Source organism: Sinohyriopsis cumingii, chromosome 13, assembly GCF_028554795.1.
Source record: "Sinohyriopsis cumingii isolate HCF-2022 chromosome 13, ASM2855479v2, whole genome shotgun sequence".
Lineage (NCBI taxonomy): Eukaryota > Metazoa > Mollusca > Bivalvia > Unionida > Unionidae > Sinohyriopsis > Sinohyriopsis cumingii.
Window position 1 is genome coordinate 21,388,982 of NC_142973.1, and position 19,401 is coordinate 21,408,382.

General features: G+C 35.0%; 1 protein-coding gene across 1 annotated transcript in view; it reads right to left on the reverse strand.

Annotated features, from left to right (window-relative positions):
* Positions 1 to 19,401, reverse strand: part of LOC149785036 (uncharacterized) — a 72,222-nt gene that overhangs the window by 14,120 nt on the left and 38,701 nt on the right. Inside the window, exons 9-13 of the mRNA XM_089978742.1 lie at positions 18,649 to 18,858; positions 11,479 to 11,592; positions 6,317 to 7,936; positions 5,667 to 5,783; positions 2,120 to 2,284 (exon numbers count right to left, since the gene is read on the reverse strand). Of these exons, the coding sequence (XP_089834868.1) occupies positions 2,120 to 2,284; positions 5,667 to 5,783; positions 6,317 to 7,936; positions 11,479 to 11,592; positions 18,649 to 18,858 (2,226 nt within the window). The remainder of the gene's footprint in view (positions 1 to 2,119; positions 2,285 to 5,666; positions 5,784 to 6,316; positions 7,937 to 11,478; positions 11,593 to 18,648; positions 18,859 to 19,401) is intronic.

Below are 19,401 nucleotides of genomic sequence, written 5' to 3' on the forward strand. Positions count from 1 at the left end.
CTAGATTTTCAAGACTGCAACCATGATGGCCATAGTGGATGTCAGATTGGCACCATTTTTATTTAGTACAAACTGGATATCATAATAAATCATCTATTGAAAACACAATTTTGATTTGACTTTCCATCTATGAATAGTAACAAGATTTTCAAGGCAGTCTCTTTGGTGCCACACTGGATGTCCGCTCAGCATTTTCATTCAGGATCAGTTAAACAGCACAAGAAGTCCTTAGGTGAAAACTCCATGTCAATATGACATTCTGTTAATAGAGTAGTGATAACAATGTGACTTTCTGTTAGTAGGAGTAGTGATAACAAGATGTTCGAGATGGCCACTGTGGTGGTCATATTGGATGTCCAAGTGAAACCATTTACCTTTAAGACCAACAAAATATTGTAAGAAGTCTTATGGTTAAAACCAAATACTGCTATGAATTTCTGCTCCAGATGAGTAACGGTAATAAGGTTTTCATAACTGCTGCCATGGCAGCCATACTGGAAATGAAATTGGCACTATTTTTCCTTAAAACCATCTAGATCTTGGGATGAATGAGTACACAAGTTTCATGGCGATCATCAAAGCAGTTTAGGAGGAGTAACAATATCAAACAAATTCTAACAGATGGACATCAAGTGACAGATGATGGACAACACACCATCCCATAAGCTCTTCTGGTCTGTGACTTGTAGAGATAAAAACTGCTTTAATGACCTGAAAATCCAATTAAGTCATCAACATATATATATATATATATATATATATATATATATATATATATATATATATATATATATATATAACAAGAAAGCCTTAGTCTGCATGTGGAGCCCAGGATCAAAGCATTGTTTTAAAATGTGTGACTGTGACCCCATGATCAAAGTGGTGAGCAAGTTTGTCACCGAATGAAATGTCTCAGCTTCATAATGACTCATCCCAAGTATGAAGAAACGCCAACAAGATTTTAAGAAATACAAGCAAATAAAAAAGAAACTTTAAACAAAAGGCTTATGGAGATTTTCTATGAATGTGACAACAAGATCAAAGAGGCAAGCAAGTAGGCCACAGAATGAATGTGTGTGTGTTTAGAATTTTTAACATAGCTTTAACAATTTTTCAGTCATATCGCTATGATGTCTGCAGTGTGGCAGTTTATAGTGATGTTTAGCACTGGGGCATCATCCCGCAGACATGTAGCATCATATCCCACCCATTCACATTATCCAGACATCAGGCCAACCAGTCCTAACAGTAACCTCTTAATGCTGAGTAACAAGTAAGGCAGCTGCTAGTACCATTTTATAAGTCTTTGGCATGACTCGGTTGGGGTTCAAACCCGTGACCAACTGCATCTGAGGCAGATGCTTCAACTGCTCAGGCCATCAGAGAGTTCTGGCTGAAGAATAATGGTTGACAAGGGAACTAACAATATACAAGAATTCCTGTACCAGATCTAACTTATTATCGTTATGTATATTTTATTTAATTTATGTTTGATTTAATTTAATTGTTTGTTTGTTAGTTTTTCAACAACATTTTTATTCCATTACATGCTACTGTATTGTAACTTTATTTACAGGATCCGACATTGTCCAACAATTTAGTTCAGTTCTGTTTGACCTGACTGTTTTTTTTGTAAACAACTAATAATAGAAACTTTGTATCTAATGCTGACCTAGTTCCTGACCTTGATTCAGAACCAGTTAGAGTTGAACTATACATCTTTTTTTATTTTTAAACAAATTCTTTCTCAGAGTAAGATTCATAAAGTGAAATCAAGGCCATACTTGGAGTACATGACAAATAACATGTATCAATTAGGCTGGGGTTCAAACCCATGACCTCCTGCATCTGAGGCAGATGCTCTAACTGCTCAGGCCATCAAAGAGTTCTGGCTGAAGAATAATAGTTGACAAGAGAACTAATGATATACAAGAATTCCTGTACCATATCTATCTTATTATGTCTAAATCATATGTGTGAATCCCTATTAAGTTTTGTGTGCTGATTACAGGTAATTTGCTCTATTATTGTGTGTTTTCTTCCAGATATTGATTACACTTGTGTGTGTGTCCCATTGAGATGCTTGTATTCTTTAACACCAGGCTCATATTGTACATACCTCTGGCTCTTCCTGAAATTCTTCATATTCCTTCTGCATCTTAGCTCGTGCTTTTTCAGTAGCCTTAGCCAATTTACTCTCCCATGGTTCCAGTTCAGACAACAGGAATGAAAGGCGTTTGTGAAGCTCCACTACACACCTCTTTCGTGGAGGTGGCTTAATAATCTGTGGGTAAAAGTATTCCTGGATTAGATAATTTAATCTAAAGTCTTTTCTCAAAATATCAAATACTATCTATATCATTTAATGAAACATTTGAAAATACATGCCCATTATTCAGTTAAGATCTACATTATCTTGAATGAATGACTGAATGAACTGGACAGCAGTTTTAATAAGAACACCTTCAGCTATGAAAATATGGAAGTAGAATTAAAAATTTTTCAGTCATATTGCTACAATGTCTGCAGTGTGGCAGTTTATAGTGATGTCCAGTACTGGGGCATCATGCCACAGACATGGAGCATCATGTCCCACCCAGTCACATTATCATCACACGAGGCTGACCAGTCTTAATTCTAACCTCTTAATGCTGAGTGCCAATCAAGGCAGCTGCTAGTACCATTTTTATGTCTTTGGTTTGACTTGGCTGGGGTTGGAACCCATGACCTACCGCATCCTAGGTGGAAGCTATAACCACTTAGACCACCGGAGCAGTCTAATGTTATTGTGTAGAAACCATTTATCTTCTTTTTGTTAAAGTGTGTAAACCATTTTACTTCTTTCAGTCAGTGACCTTGACCTTTGAATCCAATATCAACTGGGTTCTTTCTTATGCCAAGTGCAAAAAATGAAGGAGAACTTGAGTTATTGTGAAGAAGCCATTTTTCTTCCTTCTGTCAGAGTGATGTTGTCCTTTGACCTTTTCAGTCCAATATTGTTCTTTTTTTCTCAAAGCGCAAGGAATCCATAACGTTTGATAACTGTTGATGTTGGACAACTTGAGTTACAATGAAGTAATAAAATTCATAACTGACAATGGACTAAAAACTTCATAACATAATATACTTTGCCTTATGGTGGACATGTAAGAACTGCACATACAAACACAAAATATCATCAAAATATCTTTCCCCAAGCTCTGATGACTCTAACACAAAGTGGATGAAGTCTGGCAACATTTATGCAGAGAGATGGGTGTAAGATTTCCTATTTTGAAAAGTAAAGTATTAAAATAACAACAAGGATTATATTCTTGCCAAGATACCAATCCATGGAATCTTAGCATCAACTTTTCAGAACCTACAATGCCTGTTCAGAATGGACATGTTCGGTAAAAGAAAATTATACTGCATCTTCCTACGAGTTTATAAATACTTGTGCACATCAGTCGTAATAAAAGTCCATAATGAACAAAATAGTGTATTAATTCCTGCAAATCTGGGAGCTTTTACAAAACTACAAGCTTAAATTAAAGTTTCATTTACAACTTAATTACATCTTTTTGTCCTCTTCATTTCTGCTGCCATTTTTCACAAATTTAGTCTTATCAACTAATTTTATGTTCACTGCACTGTATTTTACATTAAAAACTATGCAGTCTATGTAGTAATCTATCATATTGGTTTATTTTAGCACTTTTCCATCCCCATGTGCACACAAAAACTTGTTTTCACAATTTTATCCCATAAAATCCAAATTGTTTGGATGGGGTAGGTACTGAAAGGCCTGTTTTTGGCCCAAAAATGCACACATTTTCGAAATGCTGATCGATACTACCATGGCCAAAAATGTATCGACATTTTGATAAACTTAAAATCACAACCGATCTTTAAAAAATTATTTTACATCTTATGCGCATGCTCAGGACTCAAATTTGGTTATAAAATATCCATTATGTGCTAATATTGAAGCTATTAATACATGTAAACGTTTCAGCTACAATAAATGTATAAATGTATGAATGTCTATATACAATAATCTGTCATGATTTTAAGGACTCCACTTGGTGTCGATGTAAAGTGCATTACTACTTCTAAATACCAGTAAATCATGAATCTGCTGTTTCAGCCTCCTACAGATTTAAATGTTTTCTATTTATACCGGTTTTTGTCTATTTTTGTCTTCCGTGTTTTAATTAATTTTCTTCCCCTTGCACTACTTCTGTCTTTCTGTCTTTCCTTCTCATGACATCCAGCAGTCCCAATAGAATTTTCAAAGTAGAAGTCCTGGACTCCTATTCTGGTAAAAATATGAGTCCCACCAGCAAAAGTTGCAGTCCCCATAAGCATATTGGGTATACCTGTATGGCTAAATGTCCAGATGAGAATAATCAGTAGCTGTCATTGAGTTTAATTTTTCAAATTCTTTAGACAACTGACATATAACTCTTGTTGATCCAGTAGAGTGCGACTGAATTTTGCTAATTCAAGCAAAGGCTGTATTCCAAACACTAAGCCAACACCACACAATTTCTTACACTGTTCAATCCAAATTATCAGACCTAGCAACTTCAGCACTCTTCTGAATTTTATTACAATCTTCATCAATTTGCTGTTTAACCACAAAATACTTGTACAATGTTTGAAAATGGCATTTTGTCTAAGTCTCGATGTGTCTTGATTTTGAAATCAAATAATAAATGAACAGTTCAACTGAGGACCCACCGGTTAGAAAAGTCTCCTTATCCTTGAGTAAACAACTTTTTAAAAAAATTATAATGTCCCTGGTATACGTGTGTGTGCATATGCCTGTGTGTGTGCACATGTTCAGCTGCATACATGCATGTGTGAATGTATACATTTTTCTTATGCATGAATTCCATATTAATGCACATTTTTCACACCAGAAATTTTGCCCATTTTTCTGTTTAATTGTTTATTCTAACATTAATATAAAAGTGGTGTTTGTCCTTTCAAGGTTCAGTTCTATGTTTAATGCCTACAAGAAGACAAATGTTACCACTTTTAATTTGAAATTCTATGCCATATGACCTTTTATATTTGAAGTACAAGGGTACGGAAATACAAACTTCATAAAGAGAGAATGCTTTGGTGTATAGCAGAATATTTATAATGGACCATCCTTAATTTCATGTCATTTAATACATGGTAAGAGCTTTTTAGCCTACATATCTATAATCCACAAACATAGGTACCACAATGAAGAAGAAAACAAAAGGCAAATTAATTGTTTAATTTCCTTTGTTGAAAGCAGTCCTGAATACAAATCAAATACATAGTTAATGAAAGGGGGGGGGGGAACATGTTTTATGTATACAAGTTTCATCTGGATCTAATTATGAGCCAAAAATTGACTCTTACAGTACCTACCCCTTTGTCAACATAAACATTTTTCCCAATAATTCTTCAAAATCTGATATGGTTTGCATCTGGTTGTCATTTCCCACTTCTTGCATCTAAGAAATTCTGACTTGTAAAAAAGCTTGAACACAAAATTTCAACACAGAATCTTAATAACGATGATAATGATGACGTGGCCCCTGCCACCAGAAAAGTAATGCATAAGTCTTTACCATTTGCTGATACATGTCTGGCAATAGCAAAATACAAGAAAGACAACAATGATACAATACACTGTGAAGTACCTGTTCTTTTTTACCCTTCTTTATGACCATTGGCTCAGGCTCCTCAAATCTCTGTGTCAGTTCTCTCAATCTCTCCACACTGTCCACTATCAACTCAAATTCCCTCAAATCTGGCACCTGCAGCAGGTAAGTTAGCATTACTTTTGGAGGTGTCCACAATTATTAATGGTTACCTTTTGAATATGTTTCTATTTTGTGTAATGGATTTTAAATATAAAACTAAGCATGTTGATATAAATACTAAAATGGCTCCTGGTACATTTAGCATGCGAAAAGGAGGACTATGTCTCACCTCTCATCGTTTCCTCGAAAAGGTAACTTACTGGTTAAACTCGAGTATTTTTTTACTCTTTCTCAAAAGCTGTTTTGTATGCTTATTTTAATTTTTAATTACAGCATATTCTTATCATAATCTACAGAGGCACGCCAAGGGCTAAATTACTATGCCACAAACTACTAGCACAAATAAAATAATTGCACAGGCAAATGGATCCTTCTTTCATATGTGACTGATTGCCAAGTCAATGCATGTGTTTATTATGACCACACCATGCAAATGAAACACTATTAAAACCACACAAAACCTCCAAATTTAATTCCATTGTTTTTCTTCAAAAGTGACATAATACAGAAGTGTGGTTTCCACTTACCATTTCTGACTCCTCCTCCTCCTCTTCTTCTTCCACCTCCTTTTTCACCAAATATTTTTTCCTTGAATTGCTGTTATACCCCTTCTTGTCAGTATCTATTTGTGTTGAGCACTGTTCCTCCAGGTCATCCTCCTGCTTGTCTTTCATTTGACTCTGTGCTAAAAGCTCTTCTGCCACATTTTCCTTTTTTAAAGTGACAGTCTTTGTGCAACCCAAAGAACTTTCCACAGATGCCATGTCACTACTAAGTATTAATCCGTTTTGAGAAAAATCTACTTCAGGCAAGGAGAAGCTTTCCAAGCCCTGATTAGCATTTTTATAAATAGAATCACCATCCCCATGGGTATATTTAAAGAAACTAGAGTTCCCTCTATCTAATGGCAACTGGTAATTATGTTCAAGTCCAACTACACTATTTGTCTGGAAATCCAATGGTTCCTCTTTCACCCTTATTTCAGCAATGTTTATAAAGTTATTTGAAACCTGAGATTTTTCAGTATCATCTGAGATCCTGGAATCAAGATCTTCATGTTCATTTGACTCTGCATTTTTAATCATCCTCCCTGACTCAATATTTACATCCAATACAGTACTTTTATAACTGATATCATCTCTGCATAATGTCATTGTACTTTCAGATTTAATGACTTTACACATACTATTAGGAACTAAAGAGACAAATTTTGTTCCACTTGCCTGTTCTTTGACATTCAATCCAAATTTCCCTCCATCACTAATTTCTTTTGTCCCCTTTATTTCATCTGTTACATGATTATCCACGCCAGAATCAACAGATTTATCAAGATCTAGAAAACCAGAGTCTGATAAATTATTACCAATTTGAAAATTCATGGAATCTGAAGACTGCTCAAATAATTCTGGATTTCCCTGAGAATTCTGAAAATTGCAGCTAACAACATTTGGAGTTATGGTTCTTTTAGCACTAAATACATCTTTAAAATCCATCCAATCAAAAGCCCTATGTGCATCACTATCATTTTGTAAGGCAGAGTTATTATTTGAATTTATTTCAAATTCCAAGCCTGGTTCGGTCTTGCATTTTAATTCCTTTCCATCAAAGTAAACACCCTCCTTTGAATGAACTTCAAAGTTGCTGCTATTATCACAGATTTTCTTGCCCTCACTGTTCTCACTAAATTTGGAATTATTATCCAAGTAACTGTCATCCTTGGTCTCTTGAGACAATATACTCTCTTCCCCTGACATGTGTTTATGCAAGCTTTCATCATGCAGTTCATCTCTGCTATTTACCAAGGAATTATTTTGAAATTCAAGTTTTAATCTGACTCGTTTTCTGCTACTATAAGGTGAAATATTCAGGCTTTGTCTACTTCTTGGGGGACTGGATTCACGTGAACAGTTTTGTGAACTGCCTGCAAGACTGTTTGTATCACTCTTATCTCCATATGGAATGGTGCTATCACTGCAGTGACTAAGATGGTCTTCTAGAGTCTCTGCACCAGACAAGCGACTTTCCTCTGTATCTTCATCCACTTCTTCATTGCTACTAGAGGACTGCCCCTCCTCCTCATCTTTCTCCCCTTCATCATCCCCCTCTTGTTCAATATTCAGCTGCAGAGGTACTACTGCTTTGATAGTCTAAAAGATATAAAGTAATTTAACTCCTACTACTGATAATACATACACAACTGTATGGAAATGAGAAAACTAACCCAGCTCTTAAATTGAATATACAGAATTCAATTAAGTCATGCAATATGAAAATATAATTCTTGAATCCTAGCTATTTGATTGCCCATGCAATCCTCACAACCTGTAACTTTTAACTTAAAAGGGCACCTATATATATTCCTAAGAGTGATATGAATTTTCTACACAATTAAAGCTTATATCATTTCCATCAAAGACATCTACCTTCACCATTCCCTTAGCATTCATTTCATATTCCAGTCTTGTAGAGAGAAATGCTAAGGCATGTGACAGTATCAATTTGTGATCTACTGAATGCACAGAACTAATTTATGCATCTATTCTTTTTGTTGCAGTGCTCAAAGAAAGAAAAAAGGTTTTAGACACAGGCCAAAGGCTGGTGACTAAAGAAAAAAATGCACCAGCCCTGTCTTAAATTCCACATGCCTGGAATCCAATTTCAGCGTGTCCAAAACCTTTTTGTAGTACTTTTTGTCACAAAACACTGTGATACTACACTTCAAATATGAAAAGACAAAAATAACTCATATTAAACTGACTTGTGTGTTTATTTGGACCTCAAAAAACATTTCATGTAAAGCAATGTTTAGGTCTTTTTTCAGTCATTGTCTAATTGCTCTAACGATGTCCTTCTTAACCAGTGGATCAATGGTTTTCATGTTCATTAGTATCTAAAGCATGCCTTGATTAATGCAGTTTCTATTTACGCTTTTGTTGTTCATAGGTGCCACTTAGTATGTTTACCGCTCTGGTGGCCTAGTGGTTAGAGTGTCCACCTCGTATGAGGAAGTTCATGGGTTCAATCCCTGGCCAAGTCACAGGAAAGACTTACAAAAATGGTACTAACAGCTGCCTTGCTTGGCGTTCAGCATTAAGAGGTTAGTGTTAGGACGGGTCAGCCTGGTGTCAGGATAATGTGACTTGGTGGAACATCATGCCACATGTCTGCGGCATGATGCCCCAGTGCTAGACATCACTATAAACTGTCACACTGCAGACATCGTAGCGATATGACTGAAAAATTGTTAAAGCTATGTTAAAAATCCAAAACACACACACGCAGTATGTTTAACCAGTGTTTCATTACACTAGCATAAGCTTGAGCAAGGGACAGCTGAATTATTTTTCATTCAACTTTTAACTTGAAACATCCTGAACAATGCAACATCACTTAAACAAGACCATTAAAAAATACTTAACTGGTCTTACTGAAATTGTTAGCCAGGCTTTCCTTTTTATCAACTCAGCTAAAGGATGGTCAGTTTTTAATCAACAACTCAAAAACCAACAAGACCACATTTGAACCCATTATTACTTATACCTATAAAGAAATTCCTGCTTTTGGCCTATATATGTATACAAATTACATCGATAAAGAAATCAACTAACAGCTTGTGTAATCACATTAACCCCAGCTGCACTGAGCGGCCATCTACCACTGCACCAGTTGCAACATTTACTGGAACAGTTCCAGTACCCATTAGACTGGTTCTAGATGGTTTCCGGCACATAAATAAGCAAAACAGTATTAATATGCAAAAGGTATATGAGCACTAGTTATAGTGACCCATGTAATCTGCACCCCATTTATAAATCACATACTTCACTTCAAACACAAAGTTTGCAGATTTCGATAAAAGTATGGTAAGTACAGTGTGGCCTCACTATAACATGTTAGCTGGGAGCCATAGAACCCTACCGTGTCATGTATGAAGATGATGCAAAAATACGTGCTTCATTGGCACAGTTACCATCTTAAATTGATGCATATTAAATGAGAAATACACCTGTAGTGAAAACAGAGAAGGCATGTATAATATTTTAATTTATTCAGAGACCCACGCATTGGTACATGTACATGTATACTGTTTATATGTACATATCTAATGTACAGCATGAACAGAGTATCAACACTGTGTTCTCACCCACGAATCTCATCACATACATTGAATCTACAAGTAATTCCATAGAAATTATGCACGCACAAGATTTTAAATATTCAGTAATTTTGTCACAGGTCATATAGGTCTGAATTCAGTGGGAGAAAAAAAATAGTACAATCATGTAACAAGTGATGAAGCACATTTACTTTTCAGTACTTCCCAAGTCGGTAAAAGTTAGTTTGCTTTTTCAGCCACAATTGGTAGCGTTCGTAAGCATAAACTGTTTCCTGCAAAAAGAAAACTTTCATGGCATAGTAAACGTGTTCCTGTCATGTTGGAAAATTAAACAATCCATCAGATTTCATTGCTTTTATTTATGTTCAGTACTGACAGCATCTGAAGAAAAGTTCTTTGTTTTTATTGAAGATTGTAGTCAGCTTTCTTTGATGAAGGGTGCATGCATTATTGAAGTCACTGCTAAAGGACAGCTTTGGAGAACCAAACAGATGACCCTTTCTTATTGTGGCGGCAACATCAAATAACTGTACTGCATGATTGGGACTGATTTTTTTCCCTTTGCTTAGTATGTTTTCATAACAGTGCTTCAAAGGTAATCTGTTTTCTTTGAAATTTCAGCAAACTATTTTATCTAGGTACACTTGTAAAAAAGGAATTGGCCATCATTTGATCGACTGTAGATACTGTACCTCCCTGCCTACTGAACATTTGTGGTAGCAGAGTGATGCATGCATCAGAAATTTAAAAAGGGTCGACGGTCGATAGATACACAGTTGTTCTAGTCTGAAAACAGGGATTACTACAGAAAATGTGAGTGTTCTGAAGGATTTAATTCTGAGTGAAAAGAAGAGGAATTTTACTTACCACCCAAAAACAAATGCCAGTTTATGCAAATACATCAATTACTAGCGAGCGGACAAAAATCAGATGAAAGATGATTATGATATAATTCCTCGTCCAGTTGATCTCTACTACCAGAAATGTCAAAAAAAGTGGGTATCTCACAACATAGAGTACTCATGCTAGAAGTAGCAGTAAGAAACTTGTGCTAATGGATGGAAATACAAGAGATGTCAGACAACAGTCCATCCTATAAACTCTCGTGGTCTATGACCAGTAGAGTGGAAAACTATTATTGTAACCTACCATGAAATAAAAACGATATTGCAAAATCTCAATCTGAGTAAGAAATTACGAGATGTATAGTGAAACTAGGCATAGTAAAAAAATCATAGGTACAAAAATCATTGTTTTAAAATGTAAGTTCATAAATTGTAAAGTTTACCTGCTAAACAGTATACTGAAAGTGCATTGGTTATGTAAGTTTATGATGCAAGGAAAGCTTCTTCTTACAACTGTTTATGTTTATTTACTTTTTTTTAGAAGAATAAGTCTGGTTACGTCTGTAGTACCTGTAGCTGATTTTTTTGTAATTTAAAGAAGAATCTCAAACTGACTTTAATAAGATATAACAAATTTATGAAACACAATTAACTAAGCCACAATATTATCCAATTTATCTCACACATTTCTTATCTAAACAATCCTCATGCAAGATCCTCTATTTACCTGTCGTAACCTGCTTGGTCTCTGTCTGCTTGGCTGTAACACTGGTGCTGGTGTTTCAATCACCCTTCTCTTTTTTTTAAGCTTCTTTGCAGTTGGATTGTAAAGCACAGGGTTCTAAGAAAAAGATTTAATTAAAATGCTCATAAACATAACATTAGGCAGCATTGGGGTGGGGTTTGCAATAAAACCTGTCAAATTGGGATCGTTTCAAAAGTGCAAAAGTTAAATTATATATAAAACAAATGTGGTACAATATCTTACTTTTTCAATGAATTAGGAAAATACAAGATGGGTATATCTTAATTTTAGCACAATTTAGAATGTGACTATGTTTTGAAACACATACTCAACTATAAGCTCTCGTGTAGGTACCTATTCTACACAAGTGCATATTATAATAGAATAAAATTAATATTATAAGTGACAGATAATCAAATATTATCTTTGACTCTTGAGGAAAGTTGTTGTTGTTGTTCTAGGGTTTAATGCCACTTTTCAGCACATGATTGGCTATACATGGCGGCCAATATAACTGGTGGAGGAAGAACCCTGGAAAACCCAGGGAAGAACCACGCACAAGAAGATACTGGCAGGCTTTCTCACATACCTTGAGGAAAGTCAGTGACTCTCAGAGATGTGTATTTAAAAAACCTCTTGGAATATCAACATTCAGTGCAATATGAAAAAGAAATCCTGTGTTCTGTTGCAAAAACGTGAAAATATGATCTAATTAGTACATGGCTTCCACTATGACCAGAAATTTCAAGCCAAAAGTATTCACAGAAATTTGTATTTCATCTACTACTATGTAAGAAAGAATCAGTGTCTATCAACTTCTTTCAAAATATGCAATGATCTTGATTTTCTTACTTAGCAAACCAAATACATATTTGCATCTCATACAAATTAATCATGAAACAGTAATTTTATACATTAATCATGAAACAGTAATTTTATATATTTTTATATAAAACCCTAACACAATCCTACGGTGGGGGGGGCACTTTTAACATACTTCTATTTCTATCATTCCAAGGAAATGGAAGCCTATTTTTCCTATTTTTAAAGCAAATTTAAACAATCTGAAATTTGGATGTACATCAACATATTTTTTCAAGTTATCAATGACACTATGAAAGCAGTCTGATAATAATTTACAGGACTAAACCTGATCTGTCAGAGAAGCATGTACTTTCTGAATACTCCCAGCAAGATATGAATTGTAAATACAATTTGTATTAAAAAATGCAGAGATAACTCATGAAAACATCTCAAATGATTCTGGAAATATTAACCAGACAAAAGTGTGAGAGGCAGAAGATACAATTTGTAATATAAATGAAGATAGAGAATAATATGCAGATGAGAGATCTTTTTACAGGATACATTGTCCAGTCATGATGTAAATGTATGCCAAGTTTTATGAAGGTATCCCAGAGTTCAAGCAATACTTCTGGCAAGTAAAGAAAAGTCTGATGACTAGAAAAGCTGAACACAGATATCCCCCACAATCACATGAATTTCAAAATCTTGGAATAGAACTACCATTTAGTGGCAAAATTTCTGAATTTCAACAACTAGTGTTTGGTCATAAAAAAAGCTCAGTTTGCACCATACAAAGGTTCATTTTTTCTCTCAGGACCACTTAAGCTATTGTTGATACTTTATTTCATAACATTTTAGTGCATTAACATGGGAAAGTCACTTATGTTTGCTAAATTCATATATACTTTTTCATAAATAGTTAATACCAACTGATATCTTCAAAGCCTGATCACAAAGTCCGACATTCCACAACCCAAGAAACCAAGTCCCCAAAGTGTTGCTATTCAATGAAAAGTAATACATACAGTCTATTGTTGAAATTAACATATATACAAGTGGTGTAGCTTGGATTCTTGTAATAGTTATGCAGAGTACAATAAAAAGATGTAATGATGGAATCCAGGACATGCAGCTAAATTATGGTAACAATGTGCACTCACATGACTATTTGCATAACTTATAAAATACTAGAGCTATTGATGATAGGCACATCAAACAGAGCCAGACTCACAACAAATTTGCTTGGCAGGGCTTTCAATATAAGAACTTCTGTCAGAAAGTCAAAATCTGGAAAAGATGGGCATTGAGGGTTTCTAAATCTTCTCAATGATGATGTGGAATGTTGGTTATCAATCTCATTCAAGGTCTCATCAAAGGAAAGGAACATCTTCAAATCCAACATATCTTAGTAACGTTATGCAGCAGATTGCAAACTTAAGAGATGGGCTACCCTTAAAAATGATAATGTAGAAAACTTGAAATTAGACTCATTCAAGGGCTCATCAAAATAAAGTTGCATTCCAAATTTAGCTGAAACCAATAAAGCTTGTTTAAGTAATGATGCTGAAACTAAAGGCAGGAGGATGGATGATTATGGTACACAAGTCCTGTAAACAATTTTTTGAAATGCTAGAAATCAAACTTATTCAAGTTGTTATCCATAAAAAGGTGCATGCCAAACTTGACTGAAATTTATTAAAGCTTAGTAAAGTTGCACTGCAGAAATCAAAGTATGTAGGTTCCACAGCTCCTGTAAATGATAAAACAGAACACTGGAAAATAAAATTTATTCAAGGTCTCATCAATCTGAAGCCACATGCCAAATTTTTCTAAAATCCAAAAACATTTGAAGTTCTCATGCAGATGTTCAAGTAAAGAAAACAAGCAATTAGGTCACCATTACTCTTCTAATTACAATAAACCCATAAAAGTATGTCTATAGTTTTCAAACCAAACCAAACCAAACCATCAGAATATTTTGAATGTTTTCTGAGCTATGCCAATTACAAGCAATATTCCATGGTAAGATACCAAATTCATTGTCAACTATATGGCCAACTATATCCCAAAAAGAGCTGACAAGACAAAATTTACCCAAGTCACAACTAGTCTAGGAGACAATGCAACATTGTACCAAACTATGCTGAATGGTTCCTAAGCTATGATGGTTACAAAGATTCAGTGTAGTGGAAACTTAATAATGATAGAAAAGGGGGAATAACTCTGACCTGAAAAGATGAAACCTAGATTTAGCATCCAGTTACGCACAAGGGTTGCAGAATTGTGGTTGTTAACAAGGATTTTTGGATACTTTTACAAATCGTCAAGGAATGGCTAAATTTGTAATTTATGTACAATGTCGATGAACAAGTGATTAAATACGCAAGGAATATTCAAATTTGGAGACGTCATCAAAATGCACCCATTAACACATTAACCCCTGGAGTTTTTTTGTCATTTTCGCCTGAAATTTGAGTAGAAAACATCAACTTCCTGGTGATTTTCAATAACCTAATGCCTAGTTGTGTTAGAAACATCATTTTTTATTGGCTATTTGGCTCATGCATGAGCAGAAGGGTAAAAGTTTTTTTTTTTTTTTTGCTTAATGGACCCAATTATATCAAGGCCACTCTTTATTCCAAATGCCCATCTTATGCTACTTTTTGCAAAGATTCATCTGTCTGTTTGCAGTTCATACTGGTCTGCCTTTGATCTGAGACCAAAAAGTCTAAACTCTGGACACAAAATCTGGTTCCGACCATGGGCAAATTTTGGGTGGAAAAAAATCAGGTCCAAAAAATGAGGTTTTTCCTTTTGTATTTTGTAGTGCAACTAGAACTTCCAGATTATTTGGTATCATTGTAGAGCTACATCTATCTTTCTATAATACCACCCACTTTAGTGTATCATACATGATCTTGACACTACAGAGCTCGGCAGTAGGCTACTACCTCCTGCCACGTAAACTCGTCGGCAGGGGTTAATGTGTTAAAAGAGATGTGAACATACAAAGTAAAAGTGGACAAACAGAAAATGTGAATTCTTTCCTTTTCTGAGGGTACCCAATTTTCATGGACTCAGTTAAAAATGATCCTCCTGTGAAAATAACAGGATCCCATCCCCAAATCCAAAACATTTAATACCATATATACTCGCGTATAAGCCAAATAATTTAGGAAAACTTTAAGGCCTGGAAGAAGGGGGTGGTCAGCTTATCCACAGGCCAATGTCTAAACTTGACAGTTTTTAGATCTTTTTGTTGACTACTGTAATGGCTGTAAATCCCTGGGACATGAAACAGTAATTTATCCATGTCCTAAGACATAGGCATGTAAAAAAAAACAACTTTCGGTAACCCGAAATTTATTAAACTGTTATAAAGTACTATGACTGATTTTGTTATTATTTTTGCATGTGCATATTTTCGGATTTCTCCAACACGAAATTAAATAAAGGTAAATACAGACTTAATAATTAGTGGGCCAGTTGAGTTTACATGGGAGACCAGGCTGAACTATAATGTACAGTACTTACAAAGTACAAAGCGTGCATAGCATCACTTAAATCCTTACTTATTCCCAAACAGATTATATGCATATTTGGCTTGATTCATTGTTTCGACCAAATTGCATTCTTCCAGATAACATTTCAGCTAGTCCTTAATAGTTGTTTTATTTACGTTGAATCACGCACTCACGAGTTACTCATTTTCAATGATATAAGCGATCCTACAAATTGAGGTAATATTTTAAAAGAAGTATGCACGTTTAATTGTACAAGGCACATAACCAGCATAATTTACATGTTCAGGAGGGGCCCCGAGTGGTCAAGTGGTCTAAAGCACTCTCCGTTACGTATCACAGCCATCTCACCTCTGTCTGCGTGGGTTCGAGTCTCAGATTTGGCCAATGTGGGTATGTGAGAAAGCCTGCCAGTAGCTTCTCGTGGGTTGGTGGTTCTTTCTGGGGATTTCCCTGAGTTCTTCCTCTGCCATTAATACTGGCCACCATGTATAGCCTATCGTGTGCTGAAAAATGGCATTAAACCCTACAACAACAACAACAACATGTTCTGGAAGAGTGGTAATAATAAAGGCTAAAATTCTCATATAGATCAACTAAGATCAACATCAATCAATTTTAGTTTTGTGCTTTGGCTGAACAAACATCATAACTTTCCACACAATGGAAAGCTTGATGTTTCAGTGTCTCCCATGTTGATAGTCGGCGAATTTTTATTTCATTTTGCGACATCAGCACAGGCCAGTTAATCATTAAAACCCTGAAACTGGCTTGTGTTAAGAGGGAATTTTGACCGGCAACTATACCAATACATTGATGTGTAATTCCCTTTCATTCCATAATATTAGCACGATTACCGTAACTTTGTAAAACAGGGTGTAAGGCATACCTATGAACTTTTCAACAGCCAAGCAGGGAGACTGAATAAAAAAAAGTGATTGGGACCTAAAATTGGGAGGTTTTTCGTGGCATTTTTAAAGCCTTGTTTTCACTAAATAGTGATTGATCTGGTCCAATATGCATGAAATTCACAAAAAGACTCGCCATTTCTCCCTGTGACGCAACCTATTTTACCCCAGGTCGTGCCCTATTTTCATATTCTGGTCAGCTGTGGTCAAACTGCACAATAGCTAAAGATTAGTCTTAAATAAACAAGCAAGAAAGCTAGCGTGACTAATTAAGAGTTAATCCTTATGGATGCAACTATGTTGTGAAAACGACTGGCCCACCATCGCAATTCAAAGAAACACTATTGTGTGTTACGCAAGCACAAGCAATTGATTGGCAAATAAAGATTCCCAATTTTGTTGAACTACTGGTACCAAAATAGCCAGCTTCATGGTACCTTACATGTGGCAACTATTTTCCCCTCTTTGAACATTCGACCTTGTTCCCTTATTATCAACTCGTAAAGCATTTAGTATTGTTTATTATAAAACATGTATTCTGAATTAGTTTTTTAATGACAAATTTGCTGCGTGGTAAGTATTTTAATTCCTTCTTTTAATTTAACAATGGTAATTAACAATGGTATATACGGTATAAAAATGACGTGTTCACTCGTATAAGTTTCTTTCGTGGGAATGGCACTATAGCATATGGAGTTACAGCATTGATAGTGATCACTCTTGGGCTTGAAATTAATTGTGGGCGATTCTTTTTGTTCTGGTTTTTTTTTCTTTTGTATTGTTGTTGAATTTTAAAAAATCATTAATTTACGTGAATAATGTTTAAACTTAATATTCTATTTAGTGAAGAAGTGAATACTTTCTAGTAAAGCAATTATTCTGCCACAACAATAATTCACAGGTGATACAACATGTAGGACTTTTCTTGTTTGGAAGAAATGAAAATCGAAGACATGATGTAATAATCGGGAGTTCTCTGCAAAAATCAAAAGATATGAAATCTGGAGGTAGGCGTGGAGCAACCCCAATAATCGGGATTATTTTTTTCTTTTCCTCCTGGCGTGAAAGTTGACAGATACGGTGTAAGGTTGCTTACATCATTAAAGTTTAGTGCAATGGTACCCATGATTTGACCCCATGGGATGTGCTTAATTCAGCGCACAACCAAACCTACAATGTACATGCGGTGGTGCCATTATATAAATACGTTCAGTAGCCTAACTGCGAGCTTTGAATTGAACCATATTGTTGTTCATTGTGTTGTCATACTGTAATTACATTTTAATGAGTTAGGTATTTGCGATTTCAAAGCAAAGTAAAAATGTAAGTACCGGTGCACTGATATAAAATGTCCAACGCAATAATGCATAAACAAAAAATAATCGAGTCAAAAGGGAGAGGTAGTGTTACAGCAACTTGCAATTGCAACATTCTTGTCATTGTTCGATCAGATTATACACAAATCTAAATTAGGCAGAAACAATTAGAAAACAGAAAATTAAATAAGATAAGTATACATGTAATTTTTTTAAAATATGTTTGCCTAAATAAATGCATTTAGAACTTACCTCGTACATCTTGAGATGTCTCGGAGTTGTGGGTCGGCTTATACGCGGGTCATTCACTTTTTAGTGTTTATACCTGTTCAGTTTGAGGGGGGTCGGCTTATACGCGAACAGGCTTATACACGAGTATTTACAGTAATGACTGAAATGTCATTTTACAAAAAAAACTAAGAAAATTTAAATCAGTGAAAATAAATGAATTAATAGCAAATAAAAAAGCTATTACATAGCAATTGGGACCCTAACAGACAAGACTAAACTTCATGTACAAAATAGAGAAAGGTGACATAATAAGCACTGATAACCTCTTTTTCGAGTTTGCCATAAGCAATTTTTAAAAACATGACAAACCTTTCTTTTCTTAGGCATTTCCTCTTTCGCCAACTTGACTTCATATTTTGGATATTTTATCGGAGCCTGTCGATATATTCGGAGATCAGCACCACAAAACTGTGGAAAATGATGATATGTGTAACCATCAGCATCCACTCCAAGGTGATAATCTCGCTGATCTTCCAAGGCATGAGATTCTATCATTTCCCTCAGAGACTCCTGTGTTTCCTGTGTAAGCAATATGAAACTAAATAGTCTAGACTAATACTCCACTAAAATATTAATTACCTTTTACATTGTAAACAATTTATATTCTTCTTTGTGAGGGTTCATCATGCTTCTGTGAAAGTATTTTCTTCATATTTTAAAATCCATTACTCCACATATGACATGTAGCCATTAATTGTTTGTCTAAAAGATTATTTTTGGATATGAGTAATTAATATCTGCATTACATGTACAGAAATTGGAGAGCTCTCCTCTTTTCGTCTGCTTACAGATTTTTAAAGATAGTTTAAACAGTATCAACAATCTAAATAATTAGTCTATCAGAACAATGTATCCAAACATCTTGATTCTAAACCACTTGAATGAAACATCAAATGATACATTTATTTCTATCAGACTTAAACAAGATCCTGAGATGATATGTTCCATGGTCACCAACTAAAGTAAATTCCAAACTAAAAGTGACACATACACCAGCACTCTCAATTTTTATAGTGGTTCCTCATGACAACACTGCACAGTATACTGATGATGCTAATCTTG